This window comes from Carlito syrichta, unplaced genomic scaffold (assembly GCF_000164805.1).
Source record: "Carlito syrichta isolate Samal-C Ts95f unplaced genomic scaffold, Tarsius_syrichta-2.0.1 Scaffold315955, whole genome shotgun sequence".
Lineage (NCBI taxonomy): Eukaryota > Metazoa > Chordata > Mammalia > Primates > Tarsiidae > Carlito > Carlito syrichta.
Genome location: NW_007260051.1, coordinates 220,416 through 239,444, shown reverse-complemented (window position 1 = coordinate 239,444; position 19,029 = coordinate 220,416). Strand labels below are relative to the sequence as shown.

Below are 19,029 nucleotides of genomic sequence, written 5' to 3'. Positions count from 1 at the left end.
AGGCGGGTCTCGAACCCGTGGGCTCAGGCAATCCACTCACTTCAGCCTCCCAAAGGCGCGAGATTATAGGCTGAGCCACCGAGCCCGGCTCTGGATCTTTCATATTGACCTTCCTGCCCACCTGGCACAATGCAGTCATGTCCCAGGGAGTATATGGGGCAGGAGCATTTTGCGCATATGTCCGGGATGTGCGGTGGATGGGCCTCTGACCTGGGTCTGACCGCAAGCATACTCCAGAAACAGCCACAGCAGAGTCAGCATTGAGTGCGGCATCGCAGGGCAACGGCAGGAGATAAGTGGGACAAAGCAGCATCTGTCAGCCCAGAGCCAGGCCCACCAGGCCGGGAAAGCTGGACAGGCAAGAGGCACGTGTGGCTCCACCTGGGACCCCCTGCTTGACTCTCTCAGGCTCTGAAGCCACACAGGCTTCCCCCCAGGGAGGTGAGACCCCTCTGTCGTACTTGAGAAGCCCACCCAGCCCTACCCCCGGCCCCCATCCCCCCTAGGCCATGGAGGTGAGTCCTAGGGACCCTGTGAAGACTGGCCTGGGGCTCTGACACCTTATGGGCTTGGCCTCAGTGTCCATGGGAAGGAGGCCATGTGGGAGGTGCAGTGATCTAGCAGCGTGTGGGGCTGTCTTGGGGGCAAGAGAGGGCCTTGAGGGCAGGACCCCAGCACAGGGCAGTGGCACTGGGCTTACCTCCGCGCTTGGATGACCGTGATGACTTAGAAGACGTGGACCACTGCTTCTTGAGGCCCCGTCCCACCAGGGGCTCTCCATTGCTGCTGCTGGGTTCAGGGGGCTCCCTGGAGGCCTGGTCTGGGGTGACTTCATCCTTGGCGAGCTCAACAGCTTCCTCACCATCCTCATTGAACTGGGCCATCTTGCGGGAGAGCATGAGCTGTGCCTCCTTCTCCAGCTCCCGGATGTTCTCCATGCTCAGCCCGTACCACTCGTCCTGCCAGCACCAGGCCTGGCGGTGGGCCCGCAGCATCACCCTTCGCAGGCCTGACCCAGGGAAGACACAGAGGGGAGTCAGCACCAGAGCCTGCACCAGGACCCCCTGGCTGGGACTGGGGCAGGGAGGCCACATCCATGTCGCAGGTCAGGCAGGCTGAAATCACTGCCTGTCTGTGCCTCAGTTTCCCTGTACATAAAATTAGGGGAGTGGCTCACAGATGGCCTCCGCAAGCTCACAGTGGCTCTATAATTAGAGTGGAGGGACCACCCAAGGAATGTGTCTGGTCAGAAGCCACAGATAATTTTAGGGGAGATTCCTTTCCCAAGAGGAGGTAGACTAGGACTTCCTGAGAGTCCCTGTCTTGATGTCTGGTATATTTTTCCTGTTGAATTTCCCATGGAAAACCAAGTTCAAGTTCAGAATGGGTTGGTTCTCTGTTTTTTTTGTTTGTTTGTTTAAAAAAATGCTTTTAGTAGAATATATTATACATATGATACATCAGAATATACTAGACATATAAATTAAGATGCAATAAGGTAAAATAATATACCATTTAAGGTAGCAAGAAGAAGAAAAGAACCACAGAGACAGAAAGCAGCCTGGGGGTTGCCTCAGGCGGGGCAGAGTGAGCATGACCCTGAACAAAGGACCCTCTGGGGTGATGAGATGCTCTGAAGCTCACCCTGGCTGTGAATCTACTAAAACTTGCCAAACTGTTCTCTTACAGCGAGTGAATTGTATAGGATGTAAAATGATGCCTCAATAAAGCTGTTTGAAACAACATTAAAAAGAAATGAGACATCCATGCTCACACCAGCCAGGGAAGGAACAGAGCATCACCAGTCACAGGGAGCCCCACAAACCTGTCCCTGCAAGAGTCTGTCCTGAATTTTGCTCGTCAATCGCTTTGCTTTCTGGTTTTAGCACACAGATGTGTTTTTCTACACTACTTGTCAGACTGGTTTAGCTGTTGTTGAAATTTGCATATACGTGTCACGCTGTGTGTTTTTCTGCCACTTGCTTCTTGGGTGTATTTCATCCATGGATGCACATGTGTGGGGCTCTAGCTTATCAGATTTGGGGCCATGTGGTATCTACATGTTTGAAATGCTACATTTCACTTATTCCTTTTCCTGCCAATGGGCCTTTGGCTTATTTGCATCCCTTTTCCATTTTGCTTTTACAAACCTGCTGCTCTGAATATTACAGAATGTATGTGAGCGTTTCTCCAGGGGCCAAACTGGGGAGGAACCAGTGCTGGGTCTAGGGCATGTGTCTTCCCCTTTCCCAGGAAATGCTGAGTGGCTTTCTAAGGGTCAAGCCACGCCATATTCCCAGGTTGGTCTCTTGGAGTCTCCCTTCCACTCACCTCCTTACTTCCCACCTCCACTCCTTTCTAAACCCCATTCACTCGTAAAGGCCTATCTGTGGGAAGCTTCCTCTCACCCTTGTCTGTGGGAAGGTGCCCAGTGTCTCCTGCCCAGGCCCTGGGGTGATCTCAGGCACACCGCACTGAAGAACCTCCATTACATTTTCTGGGCCTGTCTGCTGGCCTCACAGGGTTGCCAGGAGTCTCCTGCTCTAACCCATATGGGGAAGCGCCTCCTCCTGGGGTGGCCAGAATGGCTAGGATGCAGCACTCATCTGGGACCAGGCAGTAATGGGGACAGCTGAGACCCATCTCAATCCCCAGAAGTTGCCTCTCCAAGGCCACCTGAGGAAGTCCAGTCTAGGTCTCATGAGTTCAGGGATTATCCCTGGGATAGACGATTTTGCAGCTGTCAACAAGCAACTATGTGCCACGTCCCATCCTCAGTTCTGTACCCCTACGATCTCAACCCATTAACAGTCCTACAGGATTGGTATTATTACACTCATTTTACAGATGAGGAAAGTGAGGCTCAATGAGGTTAAGAGACCACATGGTAGAGTTGGGGTTGGACTTCAGAGTTGTCTTCTTTCTTCTTTCTTCCCACCGGCCCTATGATCCCACTTTCTGAGGGGAGAATTGACTTGTAGGGGGCTGAGGAGTCCTTACAGTTTAGCCAGAATCTCAGCTGCTGCATGGGGCTGGAGAGGGCCAAGGAGACCCAAAGAGCCTGAGCATCACAGCTCCTGGACCAGAAGCCAAGTCCCACCCTTAACAGGTCTGCCAGGGGCCTTGTGCTATGCTGATCCCAGAGAAGCACTGAAGAAAGGGTGGGACAACTCATCAGAACTGGCATGTTCAGATTCCTGGAGGCCAAGTCCTGCCCACACACCTCTCCCATTCTCACGCCACCCCTCATCCAGGAGGCAGAAACTGTCATTCCCCCACAATTGAGGGGGCAAAAGCCCAGGAAGGCAGGCAAGCTTGATTCCAGGATGCAGCCTCCTCCTGCCTGGGACCTTGCGCTAGGGATGCGGGACCCAGCCTGTGAGCCCTAGTAATGAGGAGGCCAGCTGGGACCAATCTAAGTGCCCACAGGGTTAGACAGACTGACTGTAGGGACTCATCCCCTCCAAGGGGTGGGACGTCTTCCTGTCACCTCCCCCCAGCTGTTGACCAAGCTACAGTAGCCCTCCTAGAACTGGGGCGGTGGATAACATGCCTGAGAGTTCTGCCCTGGGGACAGGCCCTGTCCACAGCAAGTCTCTGCGTCTCCAAGGGGAAGACCTACCTCCTGAGACCCCAATCCTCTGTAGTACGTGCTGACCTTTCCCTTGGGTGAGGCAGCAGCACAGTGAACAGCTATCTAACAAGATATTCCTAGCCCCCCTGCGAAGAAGGGGAGGATGCTTGTTCAGGACAAAGGTGGCTGGGAGATAGCAGATCTGGTTCAGTGCTAGTGCTGGGGTCTCTGCTTCCTCTTCCTTAAATGGAATGATGACATCCACCCTCATTGGTCAACATGAGCCAGTGTGATGAGTGTGGAATATACTATCAATAGTGTGGCTCTGTTCATGTCTAAATTAAGTCACCCTGGCTTGTAGTACCACGAAAGTGCCCGGCTAAGGTGCCTGTCCTGGGTCATGGGCCTCAAGGGCTAGAACCAGCCCTTGGCGCTGATGTCATGCCATGACCTCAGCAGAGTTGAGGCTGAGGGTGATGAGAGGTCAGCACTCACTGGGTCAGGACTTCTGTTCCCTGGGCACCGGCTCTGGGCCAGGCCAGTTTGGGTACGAAGGATATTCTGATGTCTGAGACATCCTGCCCCTGGAGCTTCTAGTTCAGTGGGGAAGGCAGAGCTATGTGCCTGGGCCTGGGGCTTGATTCTCCTCAGGTAGAGGAAACAAAGCCCAAGAACTGAGAGGCCCAGGTGAGCAGCAGGGCAGCTGTCCCCAGGGGCGGCTCACTCAGGGTGTGGGCTACATGTTATCAAACACAGACCAGGTCAAGAATGTCTAGAAGCAGTGCCTGGGGCTTCTCCATTGGACAACATGTACTACTCGTGGTCTGCAGGTGCTCAGGAAGTATTCATGAATGGTCAAGATAAGCCATGGGGGAAAACCGGACATGGGCTTTGGGTCACTTTTTTGGGAACAAAACAGAAATGAAGATTTCTAGGCAGACATGCAGAGAGAGAATGCAGACAGGCAGGTGGCAGGAGACAGAGGTCCCGGGGGCCCAGCCATCACCTGCTGGCACAGGGTGTGCTCACCGGTGTCATGGATGAACCTCTCGATCTTGGACTGCATACCCCAGTAGCGAAACTCCACCTTGCAGAGCTTGTAGGCGCACATGATGGGGAAGACCTGCTTCTTGTACTCCTCGATCCAGTTATCAGAGAGGGGGCCCCGCTGGGTCTTGGTCGACTGGAACAGCTTGGGGTCCTCTTCCGTCTTATACTCATTGGGAGGCACAGGGTCTTTGACAATGTCGATGAAGTCTGCAGGGAGACCCTGCTAGTGGCCACTTTTGCTCCGACCTGGAACCCCTCTCCCTGTCTCCTCTCCATGTCCCTCATGTCCCTCCACCCCCAAATCCTTGCAGTGGATGCAAAGGGTAGATGCCACAGAGCTGGGGGTACAGAAAATAGGGTCAGGGGCAATAAGAGGAGAGGCGGTGTCTCTGGGCAGAATGTGGGCCAGGCCGCCTCTTGTCACAGGCCTCCCCTGTACAGGAGTATCTCAGACCCTGTCTGTGGCCTCTTTCCCCAAAGGCATGTGCTCACTCATGAGGCCTGTGTGTGTTGCATAGGGCTGGAGTACACACTCGGTAAGAAGGAACCCCAGGAAAGGGTTTGTGGCTCACGGAGCCATTCTTCTGAGCGGGTTTGCCCCAGTTAGGCCCTTGGCCGTCTCACCTTCCCCCACACACCAGCCCCCACGCAATCTGAGTTGCAGATTACAGATACAGATGTCAGCTCCACTGAAACCAGCGAGGTCAGGAACAAGTCTGAGGGCAGTGGTATGCAGGGAGGGACAATGTCCCCCCCAGAGCAGACCACATGCCCAGCCATGCTGGCAGGCAAAGGCCACCAAGGGCAGGACTGAGCCATGAAGGGGTGATGTCATGGAGACTTAGGATCCATGGCTGCTGGCCTCTGGGGAGCCTGCAGAGCTCAGGCTATGTCCAGGTTGAATGACAGAGCTGCCAGAGTGCCCAGGTCATGCTGGGTCCTTTCCTTCTGATCCCACCCCCCATTCCTATGCTGAAGTCCTAAACCCAATCCCACAGAATGTGACCTTATTTGGAGATAGGGTCTTTAAGTGAGGTAATCAAGTTAAAATGAGGCCACGGAGGTGGGTCTAACCCAGTACACCTGGTGTCCTTATAAAAAGAGACACTGGGGCAGACACAGAGGGAGACGACCACATGACAAGACTGGAGTGATGACTCTATAAGTCAAGGAACGCCAAGGATTGCCAGCCACCTGGGAAGCTGGCAGGGAGGCCTGGAACAGATTCTCCATCAGAGGGATCCAACCTACAACACTCTGACCTCAGACTTCTGGCACCTAAAATTGTAAAAGAATAACTTCCTGCTGTTTAAGCCACTCCATGTTTTGGTACTTTGTTAGAGCAGCCCAGGGACACTAAGGTTCCCAAACCCTAGAGGGGTCTGAAAGTGCCAATAGAGGAGTGAGGGTGAGGGGATCAGGGCCTGGAGCTGCTCCTGGGCTGTGGGAACCCACCTCTACCTAGCTGTGCCCTGCCTGAGCTGTCTCCATGGTACCCTGGGCCATGCACCCAAAGGTTGTGAGAATTCCGAGCTGCATTTGGTCTACAGATGTGTTTTGTTTGACTGGCCTAAGGTAATTTACAAAGATTTTTAGTTGGATACCGATGTTTAGGAATTGGGAAAATTTGCACGAATATTCTCAACTCTGGCCTCTCTTGAAAATGAAAATTTTCAATGGGGCCTGCTTTCTGCACAGCAGCGCCCTCTGGAGGGGATAAGGCAGAGGCAGCCACCACCAAGAGGACACATGTTCCACTGAGTACCATGGCCTCTGCCAGCCCAGGACACTCATGCATACCTGTTAGCCTGAGACAGCCCCTGGAGCACACATGTGCACTTCTGGGGAGTGGGGGACCCTTGAGAAAACAGAGGAAAGGGGCTCTGGCTAGGAAGGGCACTTCGACTTGGTGTGCAGCTCAGAAAAATGGGGCCGCTCATGCTTGCTTGGATACTGACTTGCCTGGCCAGGATGGGGCCAGGTCTGGAGTCTGCCAAGGGGCAGGACTGAGAGAAGCCTGTGAGTGGGGAACCCAGAACACAGCCCTGGAGGGCTCCTGCTTTTCCTGGTTACCGATCGTCAGCTGGTTCTTTTCCACAGGGGAGAGGCTGAACACATCAGAGTTTTCTCCAGCATCGGTTTTATAAAAGGTTTCAATGTCAATGGAGAATTTTTCCACAAAAGGGCAGGTGAATCTGTGGGGAAGGAAAACATCCATCAGGACCTGTGCTTGGAGGGGCCCTGGGGAGACCGGCTAGGGCCTGTCAAACCTACCAGGTAGGAGTCAAGTGAGGGAGTAGGAAGAAGAGGAGGAAGGGTAGCTAAGACTCATCTGCCCTGTCCACCTCCTGGACTGCCACTTTGTACCAAAAACAGCCAAGGCTAGGATGGGGGGAGTGAGGAGTTTACGGGCAGGAGGAGGCAGTGTGGGAAGCTGCTGTGATTCCTTTATGGCTGCTAGAAGCTCCTTGTCTATTGTCTGTTGTTTATGACTTGGTGGGAACGCAGGCACAGCTACGGTAGTGTATTGCTGAGTAGGCGGGAGCTGGGGTCAGTGCTCTAAGGGGCATGCCATCCAGTTTCCAAGGAGCCAGCTCTGACAACAGGGAACGGCTCCTCTCTCTGGGAAGAGGAACAAGCTCCATGGATCCTCCAGCAAGTTACAGGTGCTCCCCTATGTAGGAAGGGACCCTACTGCTCAGCATACACACTGAGGGCAGAGTGGAGAACCCTTCACGGGGGATCCCAAGGAAAGCCTTGCTCAGCACAGAATGTCATATGACAGTCACAGCAGCAGTTGGAGGGGACCTCTGGGTCATCTTGTCTTCCCCTCAGTTTCTTTCCAGCAGGCTGACTGTCCTGAACTTCTCAGAGAAACTTAAATTGAGTTATATTCCCTGTGTCTTCCAGATGGCAAAGGATGGCCCTTGCTTGACTCATGCCTTCATGGCTTCCACCCCTGGATAAGTCTTGAGGTATTTAAGGATGCATCCCTCCCTCTCCTGTCTGTGTCCACTCTGGGTAACCTTCAGGGCACCTGTCTGGGGCAAAGTCTGGGCTCCTGGGGTTGTGGGGTGTTGGCCTTGCCTGGAGGTCCCAGCCCCTGGTTTTATGCCACAAGTTGCTTCCTGCCAGATGGCACGTGGAGGCAGGAGGTATGCAGAGGCTGAGGCAGGCGCACCTGGTTCTGGTGTAGGGGTAGGCATTCCAGGACTCCTCCACCACCCGCAGGGCCGCCTTGGGCAGGATGGAGCGGAACCAGCCGGGGATGTGCATGCCCACATGGTACACCTTGTGCGTGTACTGCCCAGAGCCACCAGGGCCATCAGTGTATGGCCGGTTCTCCAGGATCTCCACGCCGCTGCCTTCACCATAAGTCTCGTTCCGGCTCTTCTTCTGTGGGGACAAAAGTATCTGTGAAATGTGGAGGGAAGGGGCTCTGGAGACTGAGTTCGGGGTATGGAATGGGCAGAGGGGTTTTGGACAAAGAGATTGTTTCCTCTGATGTTGCTTTGGGACCCTCAAATCTAGACCCAGGCTCCATGTGTCCAAGGTCTCATGCAGGAGTCTGAAGAGGACATGGATTCCCTCTTCCAGACCTAGCACTGAACATGCAAAACGTCCATTCTGATGCTCATTCTGTCTGCCACAAAACTGCAAATGTTTCCAAGATCAGGAACAAAACAGGATGTCTGCTTTCTTGCTTCTCCTCACCACTGTACTGGAAGTTCTAGCCAGAGCAATTAGGCAAGAAAAAGAAATAGTGAGAGGCATCTAACTGGAAAGGAAGAAGTAAAACAATTTCAATTTACTGATCTTTTTATTTTTACTTTTTTGTGGAGATGGGGTCTTGCCCTGTTGTCCATGCTGGTCTTGAACGCCTGGCCTCAAGAGATCTTCCTGCTTAGGCCTCCCAAAGTGCTTGGATTACAGGTGTGAGCCACCACACCCGGCTGCTGATGACATAATCATATATTTGGAAAACTGTAAAGAATCTCCCTAAAGCCTGTTAGACCTAATAAACGAATTCAGCAAAGTTGCAGGATACAAAACAATATACCAAAATAAACACTTTATTTTTTTATTTTTTATTTTTATTTTTTGAGTTGGAGTCTCACTCTGTTACCCAGACTGGAGTGTAGTGACCGCTCCCGGCCACTGCAGCCTCGACCTGCTGGGTTCTGGCGATCCTTCCACCTCAGCCTTCCAAGTAGCCAGAACTACAGGCGGACACTACCACGCCTGGCTAATTTTTTTGATTTATTGTAGAGATGATGTCTCGCCAAGTTGTCCAGGGGGTCTTGAACCCGTGGGCTCAGGCAATGCACTAACCTCAGCCTCCCAAAGCGCGGGATTACAGGCTGAGCCACTGAGCCCGGCTCAAAATAAACACTTTAAAAAAGAAATGAAGAAATCCATTCCATTGGCAGTTAAGGAAAACTGCCAGAGGAGGGAGGGGCAAACCTCATCAACAAGGGTACCTGCATAATGAACATTTGTATACCTAACCTTGAATTGTACCCCACATCTTTAAAATAAAAGGAAAAAATCAAAAAGAAAAAAAGAAATCCATCCATTTATAGTAGCATCTGAAAGAATAAAATTCCTAGGAATAAATTTAGCCAAGGAGGTGAAAGACTTGTGTACTGAAAACTACAAAACACTGTTGAAAGAAATTAAAGTACTAAATAAATGGAAAGACATCCTGTGTCCACTGGTTGGGAAATGTAATATTGTTAAGATGGCAATACTTTCCAAAGCAGCCTATATACCCAATGTGATAAAAAACCCAGTTGTCTTTTTTATAGAAATGGAAAAGCTGATCCTGAAATTCATATAGAATTGTAAGAGACCCAAATAGAGAAAACAATCTTGAAAACAAAACTAAGCTAGGGACTCACACTTCCCTATATCAAACAAAACTTATTATAAAACTATTGTAATCAAAACTGTAAAACAGTGTAAACCTGGGTACTATAATCTCAGCACTTTGGGAGGCTGATGTAGGACTGCTTGAGCCTAGGAATTCAAGACCAGCCTAGGCAACATAGTGAGACCTTACCCCTACAGAAAATAAAAAAATTAGCCAGGCATAGTGGTGCACGCCTGTGGTCCCAGCTACTTGGGAGGCTGAGGTGGAAGAAGGGCCTGAGCCCAGGAGGTCAAGGATGAGGTGAGCCACTGCACTCCAGCCTGGGATACAGAGTGAGACCCAGATTCAAAAAACAAACAAGCCGGGCTCGGTGGCTCAGCCTGTAATCCCAGCGCTTTGTGGGGCTGAGGTGAGTGGATTGCCACGGGTTCGAGACCCGCCTGGGCAACTTGGCAAGACCTCATCTCTACAATATATCAAAAATTAGCCGGGCGTGGTAGCGTGCGCCTGTAGTCTCAGCTACTTGGAAGGCCGAGGTGGAAGGATCGCCGGAACCGGGAGCGGCCACTGCACTCCAGTCTGGGTGACAGAGTGAGACTCCAACTCAAAAAAACAACAACAACAAAAAACAAAACAAAACAAATCTTAGTGTACCAAAGGACACTCAAGAGAGTATCCCTTGGGCCTGAATGGAAGAAAATATTTGCATATTATACATCAGATAAGGGACTTATCTATTCAAAATAGATAAAGAGCTCCTATAACTCAATAACAAGACAACCCAATTCAAAAAGGAGCAAAGGACTGAAAAGTAATTTCTCCAAAGATGCACAATTGGCTAGTAAGCTCATGAAAAGATGCTCCACAACAGTAGTCATAAAAAAAATGCTAATCAAAACCACAATACAACAGCACCTCACACCCATTAAGATATCTATTACTGGTCAGGTGAGGTGGCTCACAAATAATTCCAGTACTTTGGGAGGCCTTGGTGGCAGGATTTTGAGCCCAGGAGTTCAAGACCAGCCTGGGCAATATAGCAAGACCTCATCACTGCAAAAAAATTTAAAAATTAGCCATGTGTGGTGGCATTTGCCTGTAGTCCCAGTTACTCAGGGAGCTGAGGCTTCAAACAAACAAAAAACATGTAAAACAGGCATTGTAAGAATTCTTGTGCACGGCTGGTGGGAATATAAAACTGTGAAAGCTAATTTTGCAGTTCCTCCAAAAGTTATACATAGAATTGCCTACCACATAACCAGCAAGTCCACTTCTGGGTATGTACCTAAAATAACCGACAACAGGGACCAGAATAGATACTTGTATACCAAGCCTTCAGATGACTCCAGCCCCACCAACTGAGGCTAAGTGTTCACAGAAAAACTTGTACACCAGTGTTCATTGCAGTATTATTCACAATAGCCAAAAGGTGGAAACAACTCAAATGTCTGTGGACAGATGAACGGTCTATTCACAGGATGGAATATTACTCAGCCATAAAAAGGAATGGAGCACTGCCTACATGCCACAACTTGGATGAACCTTGAAAACATGATACTAAGGGAAAGAAGGAAGACACAAAGAACCACATATTGTATGACTCCATCTATGAAAAGTCTAGAATAGGAAAATGTAGACAGAGACAGAAAGTGGAGTAGTGGTGGTCTGGAGCTAGGGAACATGGGGAAAAGAGGAGTAACTACTAATGGGTACAGGCTTTTGTTTTTAACCCAACTACTCAAGCTGGTAGGTTCAGGTCTCTTTTAAGATGATGAAAATACTCTAGAATTAGATTGTGAGAATGGCTGCACAGCTCTGTAAATATATTACAAACTACTGAACTGTGCACTTCAGATGGGTGGATTATATGGTATGAGTCATAGTTCAAGAAGCTGTTTCTTCATGGGTCAAGGGGACAGGGTTTGTTGTGGAATGCTCTGTTTCTTGACCTGGTAATGCTTACTGATATGTTCACTTTTTGTAAGCCCATCCAGGTGGACACTTATGAATCATGTACTTTTCTGTACATACACAATACTTACATAAAAAGGGAAAAGAATTAGGAATGAAGCTGGAGGGGAGCCTACAGGTTTCTCAGTGCCTCCCAACTTCAGAACGCTGGGCGGATGGAAACTCTGCCACTCAGAGCCATAGTCCACAGAGAAGCTCTAGGACCACCACGAGCAGACTTTCATCAGGTGGCAGGGTCTCTGAGAATGAACGATGACCCTGCCTCCCTCTGGGAAAGCCACAGCCCATCAGGCAAACATTGATAGCTGGAACAGCTCCAGAGTACAAACATCTAGCAAATGCCCCCATTGGTGGCGGGTCCCACCCAGAGGGAGTCACAGAAAGCAGCAGGAGGAGATGTCACTGTCCAGGCTTGTCTACTTGAGGAATATTCATCCATGTCCTAAGTTTGGGGTATCTAGGAGACACACTGAAAGAGAAGGACCAACATGATGTGATGAGACATTAGAAGTCATGAGAGGACACCCTCCCTCAGTCTCAGAAGGTCAAGGAGGGTGACCTGCAGAGGATCTGGGAGATGAGGAAGTGCTCTCCAGGGAGAGGTGGACAGGGCAGGGAAGTTGGGCAGAAAGGCAGGTGATGGAGCTAAAGACATGTCTGGAGGGGGGAGCTGGGAGGTTGTGGAGTCAGGTTGTGGGGGCTGTGGGGCAGGGAGCTGCAGAGAAGGGTCTGGAAGCCAGGCAGGAGCCAGATCATGAAAGGTTTCAAATGTACTGTTTAAGGAGGATAGCGTTGATGGGGAAGGGGAGGGTTTAAGCAGAAGGGCCTGATCTAATCTGGTTTCCAGGAAAGATGTCCCGGCACCTATATGGAAAGTGGGAGGTCTCCTCGCATTAGAAGCTGCCCATAGGTGTGGCGTTTTCTGGGTTGAGACAGGAGGCATGATTGGGGAGCAGCAAGAGATGCCTCTGTGATCAGCATGAAGGCCGGGTACTTGCTGGCTTTAGGGACATGAATCTCTTGGCAGCTGAGGGAGAAGGAACCACTGTCAGAAGTGTTCAGACAGCCCAGGCATGGTACAGAGACCAGCAGCCTAGCACTAAGTCTTGCTCACCATGGTGGGCAAAGGCTCCGTACCCCCAAGCAGCTGGCTGCTCTGCCATGGGCTGAGATCTGTAGATTCCTACCCTGTGCCCAGAACTGTCCTGTGTTTATCAAACTGTGGAAACCAGTTCAGGTAAAAGGGAGCCACATCTTCACCATTCAGGCCACAGGCTCTGGGCCCTATTTACCAAGGACTTCCTAACCTGCCAGGAATCATGATTTCTAAATCAAGCCTTGCAGTGGTGTTGGGTGAAGAGCATGACATGCCCTACATGCCCTGAGCCCCTGAACAGCCCCTCCCTGCAAGTGTGGGGCACAGGATCTTCCTCTCTCTTTTTGTAGAGGCAGGATCTTACTACATTGCCCAGGTTGGTCTTGAACTCCTGCCTTGTGATCCCAAAGTGATCCTCCTGTCTTGACCTCCCAAGGTGTTGGGATTACAGGAGTGAGCCTTAGCAACTGGCCCTGGGGCTTCCTTTCAGCTATTAGGGTGTGAGAGGGTCTCCCTCTCAGGGAGGCAGCAGAACATGCCAGCTCAGTCTGGATGTAAATCCTACTTCTGCCTCTTTCTTTCTGTGTGGTCTCAGATTAGTTACTTAACCTTCATAGGCCACAGTTTTCCCATCTGTAAGAAGAGGAGAAATGACAGCATTGCACTGGGTTGTTATGAGAGCACTGTAGCTGATATCCCCAGGAAGTGCTCAATACATGTGCATGCTCAGTGCTAAGGCTCCATCCCAGAGGGAGGGTGGGAAAGAGTCGCCATGGTTCCAAAGCCAGATGCCTCTGCAGATGCAAGTTTTCCTGAAGGATAGAGTGGGAAGCCAGGCCTGGAACACACTTCATCCTGATGTTTGGAAGCTCCAGTGTGGCCAACAGGTGCTGGGAAGGGGGATGGAGGAGGGGCTGGGCTGCCTATCTCTCTGCCCAGCCCCACTTTCTGGCTGTGGATCAGTCACTGATGCTGGGGTTGGGCCCTGAGGACACAGGGCAGAGGAGAGCAGATGGGCCCAGACTGTGCCTCTGAGCAGGATTAGGTTGGGGAGGAAGACCCTTCCACGGCTGCCAGCACTAGGCCCCCTTGGGGGTCCCACGGGACATCAGACACTGGCACTCACAGAGTGTGCTGGGGCTAGCCAGCCATCATTACCAGGAGCTGATACAGGCAGGGAAAGACGGCTTCCTATAAGAGGAGGCCCCCAAGGGAGGGGCCTCTTCATGCCACAGCTGACAGCTTGCCCTCACATCAGCCTGTTCTCTGCTGTGCCTCAGAGTCCCGAGATGCTCTGGGATCATGCTCCCCTTCCACAAGTGAGAAAACTGAGGCACACAGTATGGAGGTGGCTCACCTGAGGTGACACAACGGGAGAGTCAAATGCAGCTGGGAAGCCAGAGAGACTTGGGCAGAACCCTTGGGCAAAACACAGGTCCACGAACTCCCCAGCGTACATGACTTTCTCACTGGCTGCTGCTGGCAGCTCATTAAAAACATGTTCTCCTGAGTGTGTAAGGAGGAAAAATTGCTTTCCTCAGATCCCCAAAGAAGTTAGACTATGAGAGCAATAACTACTGCTTCAATTCAGAAGTCTGCTGACAGGAGTCATTTTTCTCTACCTTTATTGGAGTCGTAATATTTGGTTTATGCATCTAGAAGCTAGTGGGGTACCTGATAAAGGTATTCAATGAAAAGAAAAAAGTTCTCCTAAATATAAAGACTAAAACTATAAAACTCTTAGAAGAAAATACAGGCATAAATCTGTATGACCTTGGATTACACAGTGGTTCTGGAGCCAGAACACCAAAAGCACAGGCAACAGAAGACAAGACAGAGAAACTGAACTTCATAAAAATCAATAACTTTTGAGTTTCAATGGACATTAAAAAGAAAGTGGGAAGACAACCTACAAAATGGAAAAAATGTTTATTAATAATACATCTGATAAGGAACTTGAATCCAAAAAAACAACTAACAATAAAGCAACAACCAACTCAAAAATGGAGCAAAGGAGCCAGGTGTGGTGGTGCACACCTTTAGTCCCAGCTACTTGGGAGCTGAGGTGAGAGGATCGCTTAAGCCCAGGAGTTCAAGGTTGCAGTGAGCTACAATTGTGCCATTGCACTCTGGTCTGGCTGACAGCATGAGACTGCATCTTTAAAAAAATAAAGGCAAGGGACTCATATAGATATTTCTAGAGAGAAGATATACAAATGGCCAGTGAGCACATGAAAAAATGCTCAACGTCATTAGTCATTAGGGAAATGCAAATCAAAATCATAATGAGATATCACTTCATACCCACTAGAATGGTTAAAAAGACACACAGTAGCAAGTATTGGTGAGGATGTGGAGGGACTGGAACCCCTACACACTGCTGGTGGGAGTGTAAAATGGCATAGACACTGTTGAAAACAGTTTGGTGGGTCCTCAAAAAGCTCAACATAGAGCTCCCATATGACCCAGCAGTTCCACTCCTGAGTATATATCCAAGAAAAGGAAAATATATGTCCATAGAAAAACTTAGACATGAATGTTTACAGCAGCACTATTCATTACAGCCAAAAAGTGGAAGCAATCCAAAAGTCCACCAACAGATGCATGTGGTAGACAAACTGGGTCTAGCCATTTGATGGAATATTATTTGTCCATAAAAAGGAATGCAGTACACTGATGTATGCCACACCATGTATGAACCTTGAGAACAGGATGCTGAATGAAAAAAGTCAGACATAAAAGGACACATGATTCCATTTATGTGAAGTGTACAGAAGAGGCAAATATATAGTGACAGAAAGCAGATTATTGGTTGTCTGGGATTGTGGTGAAAGTGGAGAGTGATTTCTTTTGAGGGGGCGGGTAATGGAAATGTTCTAAAATTGATTGTGGTGATGGCTGCACAACTCTGAATATGCTAAAAACCACTGAACTGTGCACTTAAATGGGTGAATCATGTGGTATGTGATTTATATCTCAATAAAGCTGTTATAAAACAAAACAAACAAGCAGAAACCAATCCTGTCTCTTGTACTCACTAAGATCAACTGTGGCAAGAAGGAAGGGGCTGCAGTGGCACTGTGTGAGAGAGATGGCACCTGGGTCACCTCTAAGCATCTCTTGCCAAAAATGTCCTTCTCGATGTCCAAAAGCTCAGTCTTCTGCTTATGCAGAAAACCTGTGTGGCAGGTTTTGTGGCACTGGTGACTTAAACTAAGCCTAGCATCTGTTTCCATGGTAACATGACGGCATCACCAAGGCATCCTCGGTCAGCTTCCTGAACAGCAGGTGTATGCACATACCTGTGCACACAGATGCACATGGATACACAGGTACTGCCAATGGAACTGCCTCATCCTTCGGCATGGCCCTCTCTAGAGGACAAAGATGTGCTATCTCTATGGCCCAGAGAGGCTGAGTCTTTCAGGAAAAAAACAAACCACAAACAAACAAACAAAGCAAACCAACATGGTGGCTCAGTGTTGTAATTCCAGCACTTTGGGAGGCAGAGGTGGGAGAATCACTTGAGGTCAGAACTTTGAGACCAGTCTGGGCAACACAGTAAGACCTTGTCTCTAAGAAAAGAGAGAGAGAGACCAGCCTGGGCAACATAGCAAGACTTCGTCTCTACAAAAAGTAAAAAAATTAGCCGGGTATAGTGGCACATACTTGTAGTCCCAGCTACTTGGGAGGCTGAGGTAAGAGAATCACCTGAGCCCAGAAGGTTGAGGCTGTGGTGAGCTATGATTGTGCCACTGCTCTCCAGCCTGGGTGACAGAGCGAGACCTTGACTTAAAAAAACAACAAAAAAAGAGGTCAAGACCCTGGAGGCCACTGGTGAGGTCAGAGCAGGCATGTATCATCCTTTCCACTTTAAAAGAGCTCCTAGAATGTGGATCAGATTCATAGGAGAAACAGCTAGCACTTCCTGGACACTTTCTAAGCTCTTGCCTCTTCCAGAAGCTTCATTTATTTGTGCTGTGCTAAGTGCGCAGCAGGTACATTTACCTTTAGTTACTGCAACAACCCCTTGGGAAAGGTGTAGTACTTTTATCCCCAATTCACAGAAGAGAAAATCAAGGCTATGAGAGGTGGTGACTTGTCCAAGGTCGCAGTTACTAAATGGCAGAGCCAGGCCTTGAACTTACTTAGACCTGTTTCATTCTAGTACCTGCTAGGCCCATAGCACCTAAAGATAAAACCTCAGCACAAGGAAGGTCTTGATAAATACTTATTGAACAAATAAATGAATTCTAGTCCCAACTCGGTGACCAACTCCATCTCATCCTGGACAAGTCACTTCTCTCTGGTCTCAGTTTCTAAACTGTAAGTAGAGACAGGGCCACCTATCTGTCCAAGCCCTGGTGCAATGGGTTCAAATGTTCCCCCTTAAAATTTATGTCCATCCAGAACCTGAAAATGTGATCTCGTTGGGAAACAGTCCTTGCAGATGTAATTGGAGTGATGTGGCCATGGGCCAAGGAAGGACTTGAGCTTCTTGGAGCCACCAGAAGCTGGAAGAGACAAGGAAGGATTTGCCCTTAGAGCCTTTGGAAGAAATGCAGCCCTGTGATACCTCATCTTCAGCTTCTGGCCTCCAGAACTGTGAAAGAATGCATTTCTGCTGTTTCAAGATACACAGTTTGTGATTCTTTGTTCTGGCAGCACCAGGAAGTAATGCCCCTGGGATGCAGCAGACTGAGTGAGAAGGTGTGCAGGCAGAGGGGCCAGGGCTGCCTGCAGGAGTCTCTGAGGACAGCGGTGGGGTGCCCTACCTTCCAGTAGGATGGAGATAAGACAGGAGCCAGGAGGGCCCCTTCCACCCCAGGGCACTGGGTGCTGCACAGAAGCCCCTGCATACTCAGGCAAACTGCATCGTCCTCAGGCCCTTCCTAGGATAGCCAGCTGCCTACCCAGCAACTCCCTCCAAAGGTTCTAGGGAGGGTCCTTTCTGCCTCTCCCAGCTTGTGCTGGCTTCCAGCATTCCTTGGCCTGTGGCAGCATCATGGCAATCTCTGCCCCAACCTCCCTTTGTCTCTGTTCTCTCCTCTTTTTATAAGGGACAATAGTCATTCATTTAGGGCCCATCCTAAATCTAGGGTGATCTCAAGTTCCTTGACTAATTACATCTCCAAAGACCCTATTTCCACATAAGGTTACGTTCTGAGGCTATGGATGGATGCTGATTTGGGGGAACACAATCACCAGCTGGGTAAGTACCCACAGCAGCCTCCTGACAGTGAGCCTCAGCCTTCCTGCTGGAAAACAGACACCACCCCGAGAGTCCCCACCTGCCCAACAGGCGAGCCCCTCACCTCTCGGCAGGGTCCTCACCACCTTCTGCCCAACCTTCAGCCACATAGGCCATCAGTGGCCAGCACTTTCTCTAGTGTGTGGTGACTCCTCAGGCTGACCCCAGCACTCCTAGCCTTGTCGCCTGCAAGTAACCTCGTGCTTTTATGTACATATTAGTATCTGAGTATGGAGGAGCAGAGCTGTGTAAGGGAGAACATAGGCTTCAGAGTCAGATGGGAGTGGAGGGCGTCTCTGCTTCAATCCTCAACAGCTAGGACCTCAGAGATGGTGAGAGATGGTGGATTAGGCGATCTCAAAGCACTCCACTCCAAGCAATGTGAAAAAGGCAGCCTGTCGTGTTGCAGGACAGACTGGCTTCACCAGGCCAGCTGTGCATCCTTGGGCAAGTTCTTGACATCTCTGAGCCTTGAGCTCTCATCTGTAAGATAGGGATGAATACCACCAATGCTGCAGTGTTGTCAAGATTAAGGCAGGTGACGTATTTCAGGTTCTGGGTGCCCAGGCCGCCACTGTTGCCTGGTGATGGTTATGGATAATTACTCCCTGGAGATGGACATGGTAGACCACGCAGGGGTGCAAGGACTGCAGTTATTAGTGGTAGAGTCACTGGGACCCAGATGGTCCCTGAGCCTGTGCTCCACACAGCACTTTGGTGTCTGCACAGTAGAAGCTCAGTAAAGATGGACTAAATGAAGAAATGGATTCTAGTCCCAACTGTCACCAGGAGCCTTGGAGACCTCCCCAGACTGACCCTTGGCTTCCCACCAGCGATGGTGTTTGAGGAGGACAGGTCTTGCCTGGCACAGCCATGGAATCGCTGAGTTCTGCCCACACAGGAAGCCACCCACTTGTCCCTGCCTACCATTCCTGGAAGCAGCCGCAGTGCCTCCCGCTGAAATGGTCACAGTCAGTCAGCAGAGATAGGCCCAGCTCCCCTGGCAAGGATGCAAAGACCAAGAAGTTCCTGAAAGCAGCAGCTCCCAGAGCTGTCCAGGGTCCTGGTTGGGCCACCTCGATCCCTCCCTGAGTGGCAGACATTTGCATAACACCTCCTGGAATAGGTGGCTCTCTCCCAGCCAGGCCAGCAATTGCTTTCTAACCCTTAACCCCACTCATATTGAGTGTTGTCCAAGCATGGTGCTGGGCACT

General features: G+C 50.1%; 1 protein-coding gene across 2 annotated transcripts in view; it reads right to left on the bottom strand.

The window, feature by feature from the left end:
• The window catches only part of PITPNM2 (phosphatidylinositol transfer protein membrane associated 2), a 46,272-nt gene that overhangs the window by 20,976 nt on the left and 6,267 nt on the right, over positions 1–19,029 (bottom strand). For both annotated transcript variants that reach the window (XM_021706721.1, XM_008073591.1), the window contains exons 2-5: positions 7,806–8,020; positions 6,698–6,819; positions 4,604–4,831; positions 701–1,009 (exon numbers count right to left, since the gene is read on the bottom strand). In XM_021706721.1, the coding sequence (XP_021562396.1) occupies positions 701–1,009; positions 4,604–4,831; positions 6,698–6,819; positions 7,806–8,020 (874 nt within the window). The remainder of the gene's footprint in view (positions 1–700; positions 1,010–4,603; positions 4,832–6,697; positions 6,820–7,805; positions 8,021–19,029) is intronic.